At 42.7% G+C, this 19,331-nt stretch overlaps 2 protein-coding genes across 18 annotated transcripts in view; one reads left to right on the top strand and one right to left on the bottom strand.

Moving 5' to 3' along the window:
* LOC127009952 (G-protein coupled receptor moody-like) overlaps positions 1-19,331 on the bottom strand; it is a 204,967-nt gene that overhangs the window by 106,419 nt on the left and 79,217 nt on the right. The window lies entirely within an intron of this gene.
* LOC127009955 (proline-rich protein 36-like) lies at positions 10,978-16,075 on the top strand. 14 transcript variants are annotated; one of them, XM_050883575.1, is made up of 4 exons: positions 10,978-14,574; positions 14,872-14,952; positions 15,115-15,498; positions 15,646-16,075. In XM_050883575.1, exon 1 carries the CDS (start codon positions 12,612-12,614, stop codon positions 13,746-13,748), a length of 1,137 nt encoding a protein of 378 aa, XP_050739532.1. In that variant the 5' UTR covers positions 10,978-12,611; the 3' UTR covers positions 13,749-14,574; positions 14,872-14,952; positions 15,115-15,498; positions 15,646-16,075. The 14 variants fall into 14 exon arrangements, 5 of the variants coding, with proteins under 5 accessions (XP_050739532.1, XP_050739544.1, XP_050739523.1 ...); XM_050883587.1 differs by lacking the exon at positions 15,646-16,075 and having other exon boundaries at positions 15,088-15,615; XM_050883566.1 differs by lacking the exon at positions 15,646-16,075 and having other exon boundaries at positions 15,115-15,615.

The raw sequence follows: 19,331 nt of genomic DNA on the forward strand, positions 1-19,331 counted from the left end.
AAAGAAGAAAAATAGAATAGAAAAAGAATACAAAAAAAATATGTACAGAAGAATAAAGAAAAAATATGTACAGAATGCGTTTGGACAGCGGTAGATGATGAAATGAAAAACAGAGATAAAAAAAAAAAGTGAGAAACGAGAAGAGGAAAGAAGAAAAATAGAATAGAAAAAGAATACAAAAAAATATGTACAGAAGAATAAAGAAAAAATATGTACAGAATGCGTTTGGACAGCGGTAGAAGATGAAGTGAAGGACAGATAAAAAAAATGTGAAAAACGGGAAGAGAGGAGGGTAGGTGTATACACAAAGGTTATACATGGGAGTGGGGAGAGAGTGGCGGAGTAGCAGATGGACCCTACGTCTTATCAACAAACCAAACACCATACACAAGATTGGCTATTAGGGGGAGGAAGAGACTGCAGGTATAGACTATTAAGGTGAAGGTAAGGTAAATTTGAGGGCGTGTGATGTAACTTTGTTTTTTTACAGCAAAGGAGACGGCTCAAGGGCAACAAAAAGAGTGCAGAGAAAGAAAAGACTCACTCACCGCTCAAATAACTGCGCGTGGTCTCAGTGCGCATCTCAGTCTCGTTTTTCTTTTTTCTTTTTTTACAGCAAGGGAGACAGCTCAAGGGAAATTAAAGCGAAGAAGCAACACAAGAGCCCGACAAACGTTGCTCCATTTCTTCTTCTGCTGCTGTCGATTCATTCTTTTCTTTCCTCGCCTCCTTTCTAACCCTTGCTATCATCAGCGAAGGAGAGAGAGGAGAAGGAGGAGGAAGAGGACGAGGAGCGAGAGAAGTCATCGTGGAGTCTTCTCATGTTCTTATCCTTCTTCCTCATCCCGAAGCTTACATAGATGAAGAGGGCTAAAGGGGAGAGGCACGCTAAGTCATAGTAAACAGGGCTCCCAGAATGTTTCCCTCGCGCAGAAAGGAAAACAATGCAAAAGATAACACGAGGAAAAGAAGAAAAAGAACAAAAAGATCGTGAATACAGCTAAACGACACTCATACACACAAAAAAAAAGGAAAAGAAAGAGAAAATTGAAAGGAAAAGAAAGGAAAAGGAAAATAATAATAATAATAAACTGAGGAAAAGAAGAAAAGGAAAAAAAGAGATCGAGATTAAAGTAAAGGAAATGAAAAGGAAAGGGAAAACAAAATAGAAAAGGAAAGGAAAAGGAAAATAATAATAATAATAAACTGAGGAAAAGAAGGAAAAGAAAAAAAAGAGGATCGTGAATATAGCTGAACGACACTCATACACAAGAAAAGGAAAAGGAAACGGAAGAGAAAATTGAAAAGGAAAAGAAAGCAAAAGGAACAGGAAAATAATACAAATAATAAACTGAGGAAAAGAAGAAAATGAAAAATAAAGAGCGTGCATAAAGGAAACGGAAGAGAAAATTGAAAAGGAAAAGAAAGGAAAGACAAAAGGAAAATGATAATATTAATAAACTGAGGAAAAGAAGAAAATAAAAAAACAGATTGTGTATGAAGTTAAACCACACTCATACAAAGGAAAAAGAAGAGCAAAAGGAAGAAAAAATGGGAAAAGAAAAAAAGAGGAAAGGGAAAAGAAAAGGGAGGGAAAGACAGACTAAGAAAAAAAGAGGAAAGGGAAAAGAAAAGGGAGGGAAAGACAGACTAAGAAAGAGGAGGTAAAGGGGAAAACAGGTTAAATGAAAGCCAAGGAGAGGAGCAAGAAAAGAAAAAGGAGAAGGAAAAGCAAATGAAGGAAATGGAAAGGAAAAAATGAGAAGGGAAAGACAAACTAAGAGAGAGAGAGGAGGAAAAAGAGCAAACAGATGAGACATATAATCCGTTACATCTTATCCTTTCCCTTTCCTTCCTTTATCTTACCTTCCCTTACTCTCCTCTCCTCTCCTCACCTCCATTCTTCCCCTTCGCGTCCCTTCACTTCCCTTCCTTTCCCTTCCCTTCCCTTTCCTTCTCTTCCCTTCCTTGCCCTTCCCTTCCCTTATCTTACCTTCCCTTACTCTCCTCTCCTCTATTCCATTCTTCCCTTTCGCGTCCCTTCCCTCCCCTTCCCTTCCTTTTCCTTCTCTTCCCTTCCCTGCCCTTCCCTTTCCTTATCTTACCTTCCCTTACTCTCCTCTCCTCTCCTCTCCTCCATTCTTCCCCTTCGCGTCCCTTCACTTCCCTTCTCTTCTCTTCCCTTCCCTTTCCTTCTCTTCCCTTCCCTGCCCTTCCCATTCCTTATCTTACCTTTCCCTTACTCTCCCTCCTCTCCTCTCTCCTCCTTCCTTCCTTCGTCCCTTCACTTCCCCTTCTCTCTTCCTTCCCTTTCCTTCCTTCCTTCCCTTCCCTTCCTTCTCCTTCTCTTCCTTTCACTTCCTCTCCTCTCCTCTCCTTTTACCTTCCTTTTCTCCCCTTCCTCCTTTTGTTTCTCTCATTTGTAGGTCTTATTTTATTCCCTCTTCTTCTTCCCTTTCCTTCCTAAAGACGTAAAGGTAAACGCCCCGCCACGGAGAGGAGCAGCAGGTAAATTGAGGGATATTCCAGGTAAAAGTCGGAAGTAAAAATGATACAAAAAGCGATGCAAGTTAATGAGATCGCCCGCTGTCCACATTTTTAAGGAAGAAGAGATGGAGAGGAAGAGAGGAAGAGTGGAGAGAGAGAGAAAAGAATATAGATTGAGAGATAAATACTGAGAGAGAGAGAGAGAGAGAGAGAGAGAGAGAGAGAGAGAGAGATATGAAAGAATAGAGATAAATAGATAGAGGATTAGAGAGGGCAGAATAGAGGCTGAGGAAAAGGATAAGAGACGAAAAGGAAAACAAAAAGAAAATAGAGATAAATAGAGATAAATAGAGATAAGGAACAGAATAAAGGCAGAGAAGAGGAGTAGAGAGAGAGAGAGAGAGAGAGAGAGAGAGAGAGAAATATATTAACAGAGATAAACAGATACACGTAAAATATAGCAGCAGAGAAACATTAGAAAAGGGCAGCCTCTTCCAAAAGTACCGAAAAGTGAAGAAAAAAAAGGAAACGGAAGATAAATTCGGACAGCCCTTCCCTGCCAGAAATGAAAGTGAAAAAAAATAATTGAATAATATAATCAACTTCAATCATTCTATCGCCGACTTTTAATCTCGTTGGGAAAGCTTTTAGTGTCCCAATTAGCGTGTGTGTGTGTGTGTGTGTGTGTGTGTGTGTGTGTGTGTGTGTGTGTGTGTGTGTGTGTGTGTGGGGAGAGAGAGAGAGAGAGAGAGAGAGATGGAGAAATAGAATAAAGGAGAAGAGAAAGGTAAAGAAAAAGACTCCTCCTCCTCCTCCTCCTCCTCCTCCTCCTCCTGACGAAGAAGAAGAACAACAACAACAAGAAGGCGACTTTCTCTTTTACACTTTAAAAAATAGAAAAAAAAACTCGTGATCAATAACTGAAAAAAAGAAAAAAAATAACAATACCAATCACCACTAATTAAAGAAAAAAAAGAGGAAAAAAAGACGTTCCTCTGCTTCGTCTTCTTCGTTACAAACCTGATCGCTTCAATTTCCTGCTTTCTCTCTCTCTCTCTCTCTCTCTCTCTCTCTCTCTCTCTCTCTCTCTCTCTCTCTCTCTCTCTCTCTCTCTCTCTCTTCCCATCCAATCTCTCTTTATCACCAATTCCTTCACCCCCACCACCTGCCTCCTTTATTTCCTCCTCCTCCTCCTCCTCCTCCCTCATTTCAGTGCATCATTCCCGGTCATTCTCCTCTTCTCGCCTTTCCTTTGTCTTCTTAACACTTACACTCCTCCTCCTCTTCCTCCTCCTCCTCCTCCTCCTCCTCCTCCTCCTCCTCCTCTTCTTCCTCCTCCTCCTCCGTCACCACACGAATTCATCTTGTTCTTTTTATTTCTATTCTTTTCTCTTTCTCAGTAGTAAAGGAAAGCAATATATCTGTTTGTCTGTTTGTCTTCTATCGATAATGTCAAGTGGTGAAGTGATTTTTTTGTGTTTGTGTGTGTGTGTGTGTGTGTGTGTGTGTGTGTGTGTGTGTGTGTGTGTGTGTGTGTATCTTTTGCAGGAGCGATTGAAGAAGGGAAACATTTTTGCGTGAAGAGAAGAAGAAGAAGAAGAAGAAGAAGAAGAAGAAGAAGAAGAAGAAGAAGAAGAAGAAAAAGAAGAAGAAGAAGAAGAAGAAGAAGAAGAAGAAGAAGAAGAAGAAATAAAAGTTGATAAAAAGAAGACCAAGAGAACAAGAACAAGAAGAACAAGAACAAAAATATAAACAAGAAAAAAATAAACAAGAAAAAGATAAACAAGAAAATAAGAAAAAAAACAGAAGAAGGAAAGCTGCACAATACATTTTCTTTCTCGACATTTTCATTTCAGAGTGTAGTTCAATCCTTCTCTTCCTTTTTATTTAACTCCCAAGCACATCTAAGGGAAGCAAGTCCCCCGCAAAGGATATATTATAGGAGGGAGGAAGACACGAAGAGTTATTGATGTTGTTGTTGTTGTTGTTGTTGTTGTTGTTGTTGTTGTTGCTATTCCTGTGCACGCTTAAAGCAACAAGATAGTGGGGAAAACCTTCTCTTTGGCATGTCCTGTTGGAGAGAGAGAGAGAGAGAGAGAAGAAAAAGAAGGAAACGAAAAAACAAAACAAGAAAAGGACAAGAACAAGAAAAACGGAGAGCTCAAACAAGGACAAGAACAACAGCAACACAAATTAGGAACAACAAAAAGAACAATAAGAAATAGAACAAGAATAAAAAAAACATAAGAGAAGAAAGAAAAGAAAGAGAAGAACGAGAAGGAAGAGGAAGAAGAGCAAAAGGGGAGCGGGGGAGGAGGAAGAGGAGGAGGAAACGAGAAGGAAGAGGAAGAAGAGCAAGAGAGGAGGAGGAGTAGGAAGAGGAGGAGGAAACGAGAAGGAAGAGGAAGAAGAGCAAGAGAGGAGGAGGAGGAGGAGGAGGAAGAGGAGGAGGAAACGAGAAGGAAGAGGAAGAAGAGCAAAAGAGGAGGAGGAGGAGGAGGAAGAGGAGGAGGAAACGAGAAGGAAGAGGAAGAAGAGCAAGAGAGGAGGAGGAGTAGGAAGAGGAGGAGGAAACGAGAAGGAAGAGGAAGAAGAGCAAAAGAGGAGGAGGAGGAGGAGGAGGAGGAGGAAATGCAGCGCGGACAGAGACAAATGAAGGGAAGGAGAAGGTTAAAGCAACACCTGACGGAGACTAATTGACCAGGTGAGGATAAGGGGAGACTCTCTATACGTGGCAAGGGTTCGAATCCACTCCATCATCATCATCATCATCAGTGCATTGGGGTCGATGATGGAATACGAGAGGTGGGAAAGCGTCTATTTATATATATATTCCAATTTGCTTATTATTTTGTGTATTTATTTATCTATTTTTTCACTTTATTATTTTCTCTCTCCCGGGAATGTTTGTTGTTGTAGCTGGGAGGTAGGTGAGGCAGGTGGGAGAGGGGAGAAGGGGAGAGGAGGAAAGGAAAGGTGGGGGAGAGGACGTTATCTCTGGAGGCACCTGTTGTGTGTGGGAGGGAGGGAGGGAGAGAGAAGGGGAGGATGATGGAGAGAGAAGGATATGGAGTGGAGGAGAGAGGGAGAGGGGAAAAGAGGAAAGATAGGGAGTAAAAGGGATAGGATAAAGAGGAGAAGAAAACAGGGAAGGGATTAGAGAGAAGATGGGAGTAGAAATGAGGAAAATAGGGGAGAGGAAAGGAAAGAAGGAGAAGAGAAAAGGAGAAGAGAGAAGAAGAGAAAAGGAGAATAGAGGATAAGAAAGGAGAGGAGAGGGGAAAAAGGATATCACAAAACAGGACATGAGACAAATAGAGAGGATAAGAGAAGGATAAGAAAGGAGAGGAGAGGGGAAAAAGGATATCACAGAACAGGACATGAGACAAATAGGATAAGAGAAGGATAAGGAAGGAGAGGAGAGGGAAAAAGGATACGACAGGGTAGGACATAATACCAATACAGAAGAGAGGAGGAAAAGAAAGGAAAGGATAAAAGAAGAACCATGAGATAAGAGGAAGAAATGAAGGCAGAAAAAATAAGCTCGGAGAAGAGGGTAAGTGTGTATTGTTGAAGGAGGAGGAGGAGGAGGAGGAGGAGGAGGGAATTATTAAGGAGAGGAGGAGTGAGGGAAGAGATAAAATGACGGATCGGTTTCATCTCCTATCGAGGTCAAGAAGATCCGTGTGACGTCATCGACCTCAAACTACAACAACAACAACAACAACAACAACAACAAAAGGTAGGAAGAAAACTTTTACCCCAACGACTGTATGATTTTTCTTTTTTCTATTTTTTTCCTCCTCTCCCCCTCTTCTTTTTCTTCTTTTGCTTTTTCTTTTGCGTTTTCTTCTTTTCCTTTTTTTCTTTTCTTCTTCATTTTCTTCTTTTTCTTCTTGGTCTTCGTCTTCGTCTCCCTTTTCTTTTTCTTCTTCTTCTGTTACTACTACTACTATTACTACTACTACTACTACTGTTACTACTACTACTACTACTACTACTACTACTTCATCTTCTTCTTTTTCTTCTTCTCCTCCTCCTTCCTTTTCCTCCTAATTCTCCACCTCTTCTTTCGTCTCCTTTGTTCTCTTTAATTTTCTTCTGATTTACTTAACATCATCATCGTTAATTATATACTATCTCTCTTTTTTCTTTCTCTCTTCTCTCTTTCTTTGTTCTACTTCCTCTTATTTCTTCCCCCTCTTCCGCAAACTTCTCATTTCCTCTTTTTTTCCTCCATAATCTAACCTTGTCATGTCTCCCTCTTGCCTCCTTTATTCTCCTTCTCATTACTCTTCTTGCTCTCTTCCCTTCTCTTCCACTGCACAGGAAATGACTCTACCTCCTCTCCATTTTTCTCTCCCTCTACCTCCCTATTCATTATCCCCTCCCTTTCTACCCCTCTCTCTCCCTCTCTCCTTCTCTTTCTCTCCTGCAAGTATATATCCAAGGCTATTACTCCACTTTTTTTCCTCTCTCTCTCTCTCTCTCTCTCTCTCTCTCTCTCTCTCTCTCTCTCTCTCTCTCTCTCTCTCTCTCTCTCTCTCCATTCGTTATCCTCCTCCTTTTTCCCTCCCTCCTTTTTTTCCCTCATCATATTTACTTGTTTTTTCCATTAGCCTTACATAGTGGAGGAAAAATGGAGGGAAGGGAGGAAAGAAGAAAAGGAGGAAAGAAGAGGAGAGAGAGGTTTAGTAAGGGAGTGTGTGGAGAAGGGAGTGTGTGTCTGTGTGTGTGTGTGTGTGTGTGTGTGTGTGTGTGTGTGTGTGTGTGTGTGTGTGTGTGTGTGTAGATTTGTTATTTGTTAGTTAGTTTGTTTGTTTTCCATTATGAGGTACGGCGTAGAAGAAAAGAAAAAAAGGAAGGAAGGAAGGAAGGAAGGAAGGAAGGAAGGGAGAAGAAAAGTTAACAGTGAATCATATACAAAAAAAATATTGGCAGTTCTTTCATATTCTTTTCTATTTTTTCTTTATTTTTCGCTCACGTGATGCTATTTATTCACATTTATCATTTATCTTCCCATTCTCTCTTTTATCTACTTATTCCCTGATTTTTTTTCCATTTCCTTACCAACTCTATCACTTACTTATTTCCCATTCACATTATCTATTCTTTACGTAACCATTTTCTCATTCATCTACTCAACGATTTTTTTTCCTATTTCTTTATCTATTCAGTCCTAATCTCGTAATCATAAATCAGAATAAACATACATATAATCGTAATTCAGGCATGATCTTCTTAATCTGCATATAATTACTTGCTCCATCATTTTTCGCTAATCATAATCTGTTTTCGTTTTTTTTCATTATTTTCGTACATTTTTTTATTAGTATGTTTTCTAATTACACGACTTATCATCTTCATTATCATACCCATCCATCGCTTATAATCTCCTGTTCTCGTTTTTTTTTTTCATTATTTTCCTACATTTTTTATTAGTATGTTTTTCAATTACACGACTTATTATCCTCATTATCATACCCATCCATCGCTTATAATCTCCTGTTCTCGTTTTTTTATTCATTATTTTCCTACATTTTTTATTAGTATGCTTTCTAATTACAACTTATTATCCTCATTATCATACCCATCCATCGCTTATAATCTCCTGTTCTCGTTTTTTTATTCATTATTATCCTACATTTTTTATTAGTATGTTTTCTAATTACACGACTTATCATCTTCATTATCATACCCATCCATCGCTTATCATAATCTCCTGTTCTCGTTTTCTTCATTATTTTCCTACATTTTTTATTAGTATGCTTTCTAATTACACGACTTATTATCCTCATTATCATAGTCATCCATCTATAGTATTACCACCACATTTTCAAGTCATTAATCACTTCCTCACAACTCTAATTAGGTCTTTTAATCATCCTCATCGTACTCACCCTCTCACAGTATTACCACCACATTTTCAAGCCATTGCTCACTTTCTCACAGCTCTATATACGTCTTTTAATCATCCTCATCTTACTCATCTTCTCACAGTATTATCAGCTCATTTTCAAGCCATTAATCACTTTCTCACAACTCCATTCACGTCTTTTAATCATCCTCATCTAACTCATCCTCTCACAGTATTACCAACACAATTTTCAAACCCCTCACATTCTTATCTATACGTCCATTAATCCTCTGCAACTTCCTTAATCCTCTCATTCTCAAACCACTCACACACTTCCTCCTTATCTTACTCATCCTCTCACACTATTGCCACCTCCACTTCAAACCCTGATTCACTAGTATTAACACGTATTTCTATCCTATTCCTGTTACTCATCTCTCCCAGTATTGCCAACTCATTATCAAACCACTAACATACTTACTTACACTTCTATTCATCCTCCTTATCTTACTCATCCTCTCACACTATTGCCACCTCCATTTCAAACCCTGATTCACTTCCTCACCTCACAATTATTAACACGTATTCCTATCCTCCTCACGTTACTCATCTCTCCCAGTATTGCCAACTCACTTTCAAACCCCTCACATCCCTATTTACACGTCTCATCTTACTCATCCTCATATCTTACTCATCATTTCCCACAGTATTACCAGTCCATTCTTCAGCCTCCATCTCACTTCCTCCCAGCCCTGCCCCGCCCTTCCCTACTCCCCCCCCCGCCCTTGAGCCTAATAATACCCTTGTCCACGCCCCCACACCGGCTCCGTTACAATGGGCATCAGAGAGGGAGACAAAGGTGCGGGTAACGGTGATTCGGTTCGGTTCTGGTCTGCCAACTGTTTTTTTTTTTTTTTTTTTTTAGTGTGTGTGTGTGTGTGTGTGTGTGTGTGTGTGTGCGTGTGTGTGTGTGTTTGTCATTTTTGTTGTTGTTGTTTGTATTTGTTTTTTTGACGGTTGTTGGAGGTTGTTTTTATGGTCATCTGTTTTTGTTTTTTTTTGGTTTTGTTTTCTTTTCGTAATTGTTGTTTTTTTCTTGAATTTCTTGTTATCATTGTTGTTATTTTCATCGTCGGTGTTTTGTTGTTATTAGTGTTGTTGTTGTTATTGTAGTTGTTCTTATCGTTCTTATTGTTATATATTGTTGTTGTTAGTGTTCTTGTTGTTGTTGTCATCCTTGTTGTTGTTGTCATCCTTGTTGTTGTATCTAAACTCATTAATATCACCAACCACATGTTAGTAAAGTCAGTTGTGTCGCAGATGTCAAGGGAATCGGTGGTGGAGGTGGAGGTGGTGGTGGTGGTGGTGGTGAAGAGGAGGAGGAGGAGGAGGAGGAGGAGGAGGTGAAGGGAGAAGGGGTATGAAGATGCATGGGAAAGTAGGTCGTGAAGGTGGAGGGGGTTGGTCGAAGTGGAGGGGGGACTGGAGAAGAGGAGGAGGAGGAAGAAGGGGAGGTTGAACAGAAAAAAAAAAAGTGGGTTGTGGAGGTGGACTTACATAATGAGGGGGTAGGTGGAGCTCAGTGCGGAGTTAGTGGATAGGGACAAGGTGGTGCTGGTGGAGGAGGAGAGGGTTGGTGGAGGTGATGAAAGGGTGGAAGGGAAGGGAAAAGAGGTGGAGGTGGGGGAGGGGAAGGTGGAAGAGAAAGCAAATGAGATGGAGGTGAAAGTGGAGATGGAGGAAGGGTGGTTAGTGGAGGTGGAGAAAAAGGGAGGTTAGAGGAGGTGGAGGTGGGGTAAGGGAGCATTTGTGGAGGTGCAAGTGGAGATGGAGGTAGTGGAAGGGAGAGATGGGTGAGGGTAGAGGTGGAAGATGGGAAGATTAGGTTGATGTAGGTGGTGGAATTAGGGGTTAATGGAGGTGCATGTGGAGGTGGAGGAGAAGTGGAGGAGGTGGAGGAGATGATGACGTCACAGCAATGCGGCAAATATTTCTTGGCGGCTGACTGGTTCTGGCGCCACGCACACACACACACACACACACACACACACACACACACACACACACACACACTTGGAGACGAAGGCTATTTGTTCCTTACTCTCTTCTTGCACTTCATCCTCAAAATCTCTTCATCTCGACTACTCTCTCTCTCTCTCTCTCTCTCTCTCTCTCTCTCTCTCTCTCTCTCTCTCTCTCTCTCTCTCTCTCTCTCTCTCTTACACCCTCCCCTACCCGCCCACTTAAAGCAGAAGGGAGATGAGGGGAAGAAGAGGAGGAAAAATAAAGAAAGAAGGAAAAAGTATGAGAAGTGTGAAAGGAAATGAGAGTGTGTGTGGCTGGATTTGGCGGAGAGGAAAGGAAGGGGGAAAAAACAGATAAGGAAAAAACGCGGGGAAGACGAAGAAGAATGGGATTGCTAAGAAAGGGGAAAGGGGATCAAAGGGAGGGGAAGGAGGATTAAAGGGGAAAGAGGAATTTAGATAGGGAAATTAAGAGGTAACGGGGTGAGGGAGGAAGAGGAAAGGGGGGAAGGGGGTACTTCAAGAAGGAATGGAAGGGGGAAGGAGAAAGGGGAGGGGGAAGGAGGAGGGGGAAGGGGGAGGGGGAAGGGGGGAAGAAAGGGGAAATTTGAGAAAGGGGAACGGGAAGGGGAGAGTGATTTGAGGAGAAAACAAGAAAGAAGGGAGGAAAAAGGTGGAGGAGGGGAGAAAGAAAGGGGAGGAGGAGGAGAGGAAAAAAAGGGAGGTGAAAGGGAAGGGGGAAAGGGGAAGGGAGAGGGGGGGTCACAGGGGGCAAACTAGGGTGGCTTACGAAAGATTTATGGAAGCGATTCAATGCTCTTCTTACAATCGTCCATCTCTCTCTCTCTCTCTCTCTCTCTCTCTCTCTCTCTCTCTCTCTCTCTCTCTCTCTCTCTCTCTCTCTCTCCTCTATCTATTTTTTCGCTCTCCATCTCTCTTTCTATAATCTATCCTTCTTATCTCCTTTTTTCTGTTCTTTCGTTTCATCTCCTTAATCCATCTCTAATATTCTTGTAACATCCTCTTTCTCTCTCTCTCTCTCTCTCTCTCTCTCTCTCTCTCTCTCTCTCTCTCTCTCTCTCTCTCTCTCTCGGTGGTGGTAAAGAAAATAAAGCAAGAAATAAAGACAGCGAGGAAGCCAGTGGTCGCCTCGAGGTTTTGACAAGTTTTCTTTTTTTCTTTTTTCCTTCTTTTTTTTTCAGGTGTTTGTGATTGTCCTCTCGGGTCTACGTCCCTATTTCTCTTCTTGAACCTCCTCCTCCTCCTCCTCCTAGTCCTCCTCCTCCTTGTCCTTCTCCTCCTCCCCGTCCACCTTTTTTTATCCTCTCCACCTCTCGTTCTTTGATTTTTCCTCCTTGTTTTCCCTTTCTTTCTTCTTCCTTTCTTTCTTAACTTCCTCCTACTTTTTTGTTTTTTTCTTCCTCTCTCGAGTTTCCTTTGATTTTTTCCCTCATCCTCTTTTTTCCTTCCCTCCTCCTCGATTCCATTATTTTTCCTTCTCTTTTTTTTTTATCTAGCACTTGTTCTTGTTTTTCTGCTTCTTGTTTATCCTCTACTCCTACTATTACTACTACTACTATTACTACTACTGCTTATTCTTCTCCTTCTTTTTCTTCATTTTTTTCTCCCTTTTTCTTATGTTGCTTTATTTTTTTCTCTCATTCTTATTCTTTCATTTAATTTTTCTTCTTTTTCTTCTTCTTCTCCTCCGCCTCCTCAGACTGACTCACTTCATCTCCCTCCTCCTCATCCTCCTCCCTTCCCTCTCCACTATGTCTCCCCTTCCCTCTCCCTCTCCCTCTCCTTCCCCTCCCTTTTTCCTTCTCCCTCCTCCCTCCCTCCCTCCCTCCCTCCTTCACCACGTGGTAGCCCTGACGTCTAGTTATGTGTTTATTAATAGTTATCTCCCTTCCTTCCCTCCCTTCCTCCCTCCCTCCCTTCCCTTCCCTCCCTTCCCTCTCTCCTCGCTCTCTGTAAACAGCTTCATTCATCCATATCGAAGAGTTTATCTCCTCTTCTTCCTCTTCCTCCTCCTCCTCCTCCTCTTCCTCTTCTTCCTTCGTATGTTATTGATACTCTGAACGATCATCCTTCAAGTCCTTCCTATCCATCCTTCTTTAATTCATGTCTTCCTTTCCCTCTTATTCACTTAAACCTCCTCCTCCTCCTCTTGCTCCTCCTCCTCTTCTTCCTCCTCCTCCTCCTCCTCCCTCTTTATCCTCCCACTAAGATGTTTCGGTGTCATGCAAGTAATCAATCCTCCTCCTCCTCCTCCTCCTCCTCCTCCTCCTCTTCCTCATTCTTCCCCGTTCACTCACTTCCGTTGCTCTTTTCCTCCCTCATCCATTATTCTCGTCATCCATCTACACAACTCCACACCCACTCCTCCTCCACCTGCGATTGCTTACACTCCACTTTATCTATCACGTTTCCACTCCACAATCTATCAAATTTCCCCTCAGTATATATCACGCATCTACTCCACCTTCTACTTCCACCTTCTACTCCACTACATTCACCACCTTATCATGTTTCCACTCCACAATATCCATCGTTTTTTTTTTTTTTTTGCGAGTACTTCCTTTCTGTCCATTAATTTCTGTCCTTCATATCTTTTGACGTCATCCGCGCCTTTCCAAGTATCAAATTTATCTCTTTCTTCAGTCATCGCACTTTCTCCTCTCTCCTTTCCTCCCTTCCCCTTTACCTTCCCTTTTCTTTCCCTTACCTTCCCTCTCTCCCCCCTGCCTTCCCTTTCTTTCCCTTATCTTTCCCTCTATACCCCTGACCTTCCTTCTTTCCCTAACCTTCCCTCTCTCCCTCTCACCTTTCCTTCCTTCCCTTTACCTTCCTCTTTCTTCCCCTTACCTTCCCTCTCTCCCCCTTACCTTCCCTTTCTCCCCTTACCTTCCCTTTCTTCCCCTTCACACTACCTATCTTCACCTTACCTTCTCCTCTCTCCCTCTCACCTTCCCTATCTTACCTTCCCTCTCTCCCCCTTCTCTCCCCTTTCTCCCCTTGATCTTTCCTTTCTCCCCATAACCTCCCCTCTGTCCACTATAGTTTCCCCTCTCTCCCTGTTATCTTTCCTCCTCCCCCATTATCTTATCTCCCCCTTACCTACTCTCCCTCTCCCTGTCATCTCTTATCCCTCCCCTATTAGCAAATCTCTTATCTACTCTCTCTCCCTTACTCCTCACCTCCCCTCTCTCTCCCCTCACCTTCTATTTCAATCTGAGTCGTCAATGAACTCCATCTCTGTAATTACGAACACTCTTGTCTTTTCTTCTTATTTCTTTACAATCTCCTTATGTCCCTCGTTATTACCCCTCTTCTTTCTTTCCCTCCTTGGTCCCCTGTTCTTTGGTTGGTTATGGTGATTCCTTCATCTATAGTTTCAGAATTTATACTTTTACTTGTTTTGATTTTTCGTGTATTATTCTCTCCATTCTTTGTGTTAACTCTACTACATCTCTTCTCCTACTTCTCTCCTGCTTAATATTCGTTGGTGTTCATTATCCGTGTATTATTCCCTCCTGCTTATTATTCGTTCCTGTTATTATCCGTGTATTATTCCCTCCTGCTTATTATTCGGTCGTGTTTATTATCCGTGTATTATTCCCTCCTGCTTATTATTCTCCGTGTATTATTCCCTCCTGCTTATTATTAGTGTTTATTATCCATGTATTATTCCCTCTTGCTTATTATTGTTCGTGTTTGCTATCCGTGTATTATTCCCTCCTGCTTGATATTCGTTCTTTCATCTCTTCACATCATCTCTCTTTTTCATCTCTCCACAACAAGTTCCTTTTAATCTCTCTTCTGTCTATCTTTTCATCTCTTCAGCATTTCTCTCTTTTAATCTCTTCGCCATCTCTCTATTTCATCTCTCCACTATCTCTCTTTTTATCTCCTCACCATCTTTGCTTTCATCTCTCTACCTTCTTATATATTTATCCACCATCCTCTCAATCACCCTTTCCTCCATCCCTCTCTTCACGTCTTTCCCTCCATCCATCTTTTTCAACCTGATTCTCACACAAAATGCATCTTCGAAGTAATGAACACTGTCTCCTGGTATACCTGTCCAATCTCTCAATGTCGTACCGTATTAGACTTTGGACAATATTCTTAACCATTTCAGGGAGGGGGTAAAATGTTAACACACCCACATTTGATAAGGCTTTCGTGGAGGTTGGCGGTGAGGTTTTCGAAGAGGTTGTTGGTGGTGAGGTTTTCGAAGAGGTTGTTGGTGGTGAGGTTTTCGAAGAGGTTGTTGGTGGTGAGGTTTTCGAAGAGGTTGTTGGTGGTGAGGTTTTCGAAGAGGTTGTTGGTGGTGAGGTTTTCGAAGAGGTTGTTGGTGGTGAGGTTTTCGAAGAGGTTGTTGGCGGTGAGGTTTTCGAAGAGGTTGTTGGTGGTGAGGTTTTCGAAGAGGTTGTTGGTGGTGAGGTTTTCGAAGAGGTTGTTGGTGGTGAGGTTTTCGAAGAGGTTGTTGGTGGTGAGGTTTTCGAAGAGGTTGTTGGTGGTGAGGTTTTCGAAGAGGTTGTTGGTGGTGAGGTTTTCGAAGAGGTTGGTGGTGGTGAGGTTTTCGAAGAGGTTGTTGGTGGTGAGGTTTTCGAAGAGGTTGTTGGTGGTGAGGTTTTCGAAGAGGTTGTTGGTGGTGAGGTTTTCGAAGAGGTTGTTGGTGGTGAGGTTTTCGAAGAGGTTGTTGGTGGTGAGGTTTTCGAAGAGGTTGTTGGTGGTGAGGTTTTCGAAGAGGTTGTTGGTGGTGAGTGTTTCCATGGTGGGTAGTTTCATGAGCCTGGTGATGGTTTGTCGATGCTTCTGTACTACCATGGATGTGAAAACTAACTGATGAGACCTCGATTAATTTTCCTTTGTGGGCTTTGGAAAGATTATAATTATTGTTGTGAGAACCGTAAGTGTCTGAGAGAATATTAGCTTGTTTACTATTGCGGTGGGAGTGGATTTTTTTTTTTTTCTTCTTTTTCCTGTGCAATAGCGGATTCTATATTTAATTTTTCTTTTTTTCTTCTCTTTCTGGCACTTCCTTTTGTGTTGTGTGTGTGGGAGGAGACTGTTACTGGCACCCTTTTATTATTTCTTACCTTATTTATCTTTATTTCTTAGGTTATTCTTATTTCTTCATTTAACTCTTGGTCTGCCTTTGGGTCTTTCTTCTCTCTTTCTTCTCTTAGAGCTTAAAAAAGTCTCGTCACTCTATCCTAACTAATCAACCAATCAATATATCAATCAATCAGTCTCTTTATTACCAAGGCTATTCTTATTTCTTCATTTAACTCTTGGTCTGCCTTTGGGTCTTTCTTCTCTCTTTCTTCTCTTATAGCTTAAAAAAGTCTTGTCACTTAATCCTCTGTCCATCAACTACCTAATCAATCAATCAATATATCAATCAATCAGTCAATTACTACTGAAAAATAGGCCTAAAAATGTATACAAATGGGGGAGTCTGTATTTGTTTGTCTGTCTGTTTGTTTGTCTGTCTGTCTGTTTGTCTGTCAAGTGGAAGGGGAGAAAGAGGGAGTATTTTATGAAGGAAAATGGAAGTGTGTCTGTCTGTCTATCCGTCTGGCTATGTCTATATGCTGTCTGTCTGCCTCCATCCCCCTCCCCTACCTCTCTCCACCCCCCCTTTCTCTCTTCACCCCCCCTTACTCTCTCCACACCCCTCTCTTCACCATCCCCCTCCCTCCCCTAACTCTCCCACCCCACCCCCTCCACCCTCCCCACCCCCCTCATTTCCCCAGCAATATAAATACCCCAAATCTTTGCGAGGACCACCACGACACTAGGTCCACCCCCCACCCACCCACCTCCACCTACCCACCCACCGCGGACACCTATTTATATACCTGATTGCGTCGCCAGCGTGTTTACCTGGGCGCCGCACTAATTGGGTCAGGTAAGGCAGGCAGGTGTGTGTGGCTTCGGCGAAAAGGACATCACACCTGCCATATTAGTAAGTAGGGAAGGGGGAGAGGGGGGAAGGGGGGGAAGGGGAGGAAGTGGTGGGGAGGACAGGGGGAGGGGCAGCGTTAGTGTTTGGGCAGTGATGTATGGAATGGGTGAGGGGAGGGATTGTTCTGGGAAAGGAGAGAGATAGAGGAAAGGGTGAGAGAGAGAGAGAGAGAGAGAGAGAAATAATCAGTCTAAAGAAGGAATATGACGTCTATATAGAATGATAACAAATGGGAACGGGCTAAAAAAAAGAAAGAAGAAAAATATATGTAAAAAAATATGCCTCTTGTAAAACCCATAACGAGAGAGAGAGAGAGAGAGATTTATATACCAGTAGCAGTGTCAAGTGTCATGGTTTGCAAGTTCCAGTGAGAGCGGAAGAGGACGACTAATGCATATAAAACAGGAGGAGGAGGAGGAGGAAGAAGAAGAGAAGGAAGAAGAAAAAGACGAAAGAAAAGAAGAAAAAAAGTAAGATGAAACGGTATATACTCACTCTCCTTTATATCTATCTATCTATCAATATCCACCTATCTATCTATGTCTTTATCAATATCTCCAAACCTCTCTATATCTATAAAAAAATATATATATGAAGAGCAATAAAGAGAGAAAATAAAATAAAAGCGACCTTACTGTCTGACTGCCTATCTGTTTGTCTGTCTGTCTGTATGTCTGTCTGTATGTCTGTTTGTATGTATGTATGTATGTTTGGATGAATGGATGTGTTTTTAAGAGCGATCACCATCTCTCATATCTCTCTCGCAGTAGTGTTGTCATCCGTCACTTTTCTCTCTCTCTCTCTCTCTCTCTCTCTCTCTCTCTCTCTCTCTCTCTCTCTCTCTCTCTCCCCCCGTCGCATTTCAGTGTTACCATCCGTCACTTTTCTTTCTCTCTCCGTCGCATTTCAGTGTTGCCATCCGTCACTTTTCTCTCTCTCCGTCGCATTTCAGTGTTGCCATCCGTCACTTTTCTCTCCCTCCGTAGCATTTCAGTGTTGCCATCCGTCACTTTTCTCTCTCTCCGTCGCATTTCAGTGTTGCCATCCGTCACTTTTCTCTCTCTCCGTCGCATTTCAGTGTTGCCATCCGTCACTTTTCTCTCCCTCCGTAGCATTTCAGTGTTGCCATCCGTCACTTTTCTCTCTCTCCGTCGCATTTCAGTGTTGCCATCCGTCGCAGTTTCACTCTGTCAATCACTTCCCCTCCTCGTTCCCTCCCTGATTGATGGCGCTGTTTCCACTGACTCTCGACTCTCTGCTTGCTCTCTGCTTGCCCTCTGCTTCCTTTGCCTGCTCGAGCTGAACGCCTCATCAAGTGCAGGAATAGACGCACTGATGATGATGATGGAGATGATGAAGATGATAAAGATGTGAAAGGTGGGTGGCCCGTATAGTGGATTATGATGACAAGGATGATGATGATGGTGATGAAGAGGAGGAGGAGGAGGAGGAGAAAGAGGAGTTAAGAGGAAGAAAGACAGGGGTTGAAGAATGAGGAAGAGGAGGAGGAGGAGGAGGAGTTCAGAGGAAGAAAGACAGATTAAAGAATGAGGAAGAGGAAGAGGAGGGAGAGGAGGAGGAGGAAGAGGAAGAAAAGGAGAAACTAGAAAGAGGAGTTTTTGGAAGGAGAGAAAGAGAGGAGTTAGAGGAGGAGGAAGAGAAGAGGAAGAGAAGAACCAAGAGGAAAAGAAAGAAAACTAAGAGGAAGAGGAGAGAGAAGTCAAAAAAGGAGAAAGAATAGAAGGAAAAGAGAGAAGAGAAAGAGGAGGAGAAGGAAAATAGAGAGCAGAAAGAGAGGAAATCGAGGAGAAAGAGGAAGAGAAGGAAAAAAACGATGAGAAAGAGAAAGAAAAGAGGAAAACCAGGAGGGAAAAAAAGAGAGAGAAGTGAAAGAAGAGTTTGAGGAGGAAGAAAAAGAGGAGAGGAAGAGAAGAAGGACCAAGAGGGGAAAAAGTAAGTCGTAGAAGGGAAAATAATCTGGGGGAGAGGGAGGGGGGAGGGAGAGGGGGGAGGGGGAGGGGAGGAGGTATATATGTCTCAAGGTAAACGTAATAATCGGCAGGTAAAAGATAAAAAGGATAAGGATGACCCAGGTAAGTGCATCCTCCTCCTCCTCCTCCTCCTCCTCCTCCTCCTCTAAAAGGCCCAATCACACGGCTATTCAGACTGCCAATGTAATCCCTCACTTTATGCGTCATTGGATAGTAGTGGTAGTAGTAGTAGTAGTAGTAGTAGTAGTAGTAGTAGTAGTAGTAGTAGTAGTAGTAGTAGTAGTAGTAGTAGCGGGCTTTTCTTGTACTCTTTTTGTTGCCCTTGAGCCGTGTCCACTAATGTAAAAAAGAAAAAAAAAGGAGTAGTAGGATGGGGAGGAGGAGGAAGAGGAAGAGGAAGAGGAGGAGGAGGAGGAGGAGGAGGACACAAAGGCATTAGGTCAGTAGGTCAATCACTCTGTCGTCGCGTCACCAAAAAAAAAAATAATAATAATAATAAACTCTTCTGCCAAACGATGTGATTCTTTAATAGTGGTTCAAGTTTGTTCTGTCCACCTGTTTTGACACTCCCCAGCCTCCTCTCCCCTCTCGGTCCACCTCCTTCACCCCCTCCTTGCCCCTCTTCCTCCACCTTACTTTCCCTCTATCCCCCCTCATCTTCCCTTCGTCATCCCCATCTTTCTCTCGTTCACCCCTTCTTCACCCCCTCCTTGCCCCCCTCCCTTCACCTTACTTCCCCTCTGTCCCCCTCATCTTTCTCTCGCTCCCCTTCTTCACCCCCTCTTTGCTCCCTCTACCTCCACCTTACTTTCCCTCTCTCCCCCTCATCTCCCCTTCGTCATCCTCTCCCCTCTCGCTCCCCCTTCTTCACCCCCTCCTTGCCCTTTTACCTCCACCTTACTTCCCCTCTCTCCCCTCATCTCCCCTTCGTCATCCTCATCTTTCTCTCGCTCCCCTTCTTCACCCCTCTTTGCTCCTCTACCTTCTTCCCC

Source organism: Eriocheir sinensis, chromosome 4 (assembly GCF_024679095.1).
Source record: "Eriocheir sinensis breed Jianghai 21 chromosome 4, ASM2467909v1, whole genome shotgun sequence".
NCBI classification, from domain to species: Eukaryota; Metazoa; Arthropoda; class Malacostraca; order Decapoda; family Varunidae; genus Eriocheir; species Eriocheir sinensis.

Excerpts from the sequence above, each read along its gene's own strand:
- LOC127009955 (XM_050883575.1), top strand. The coding sequence starts at position 12,612 with ATGCAAGTAATCAATCCTCCTCCTCCTCCTCCTCCTCCTCCTCCTCCT.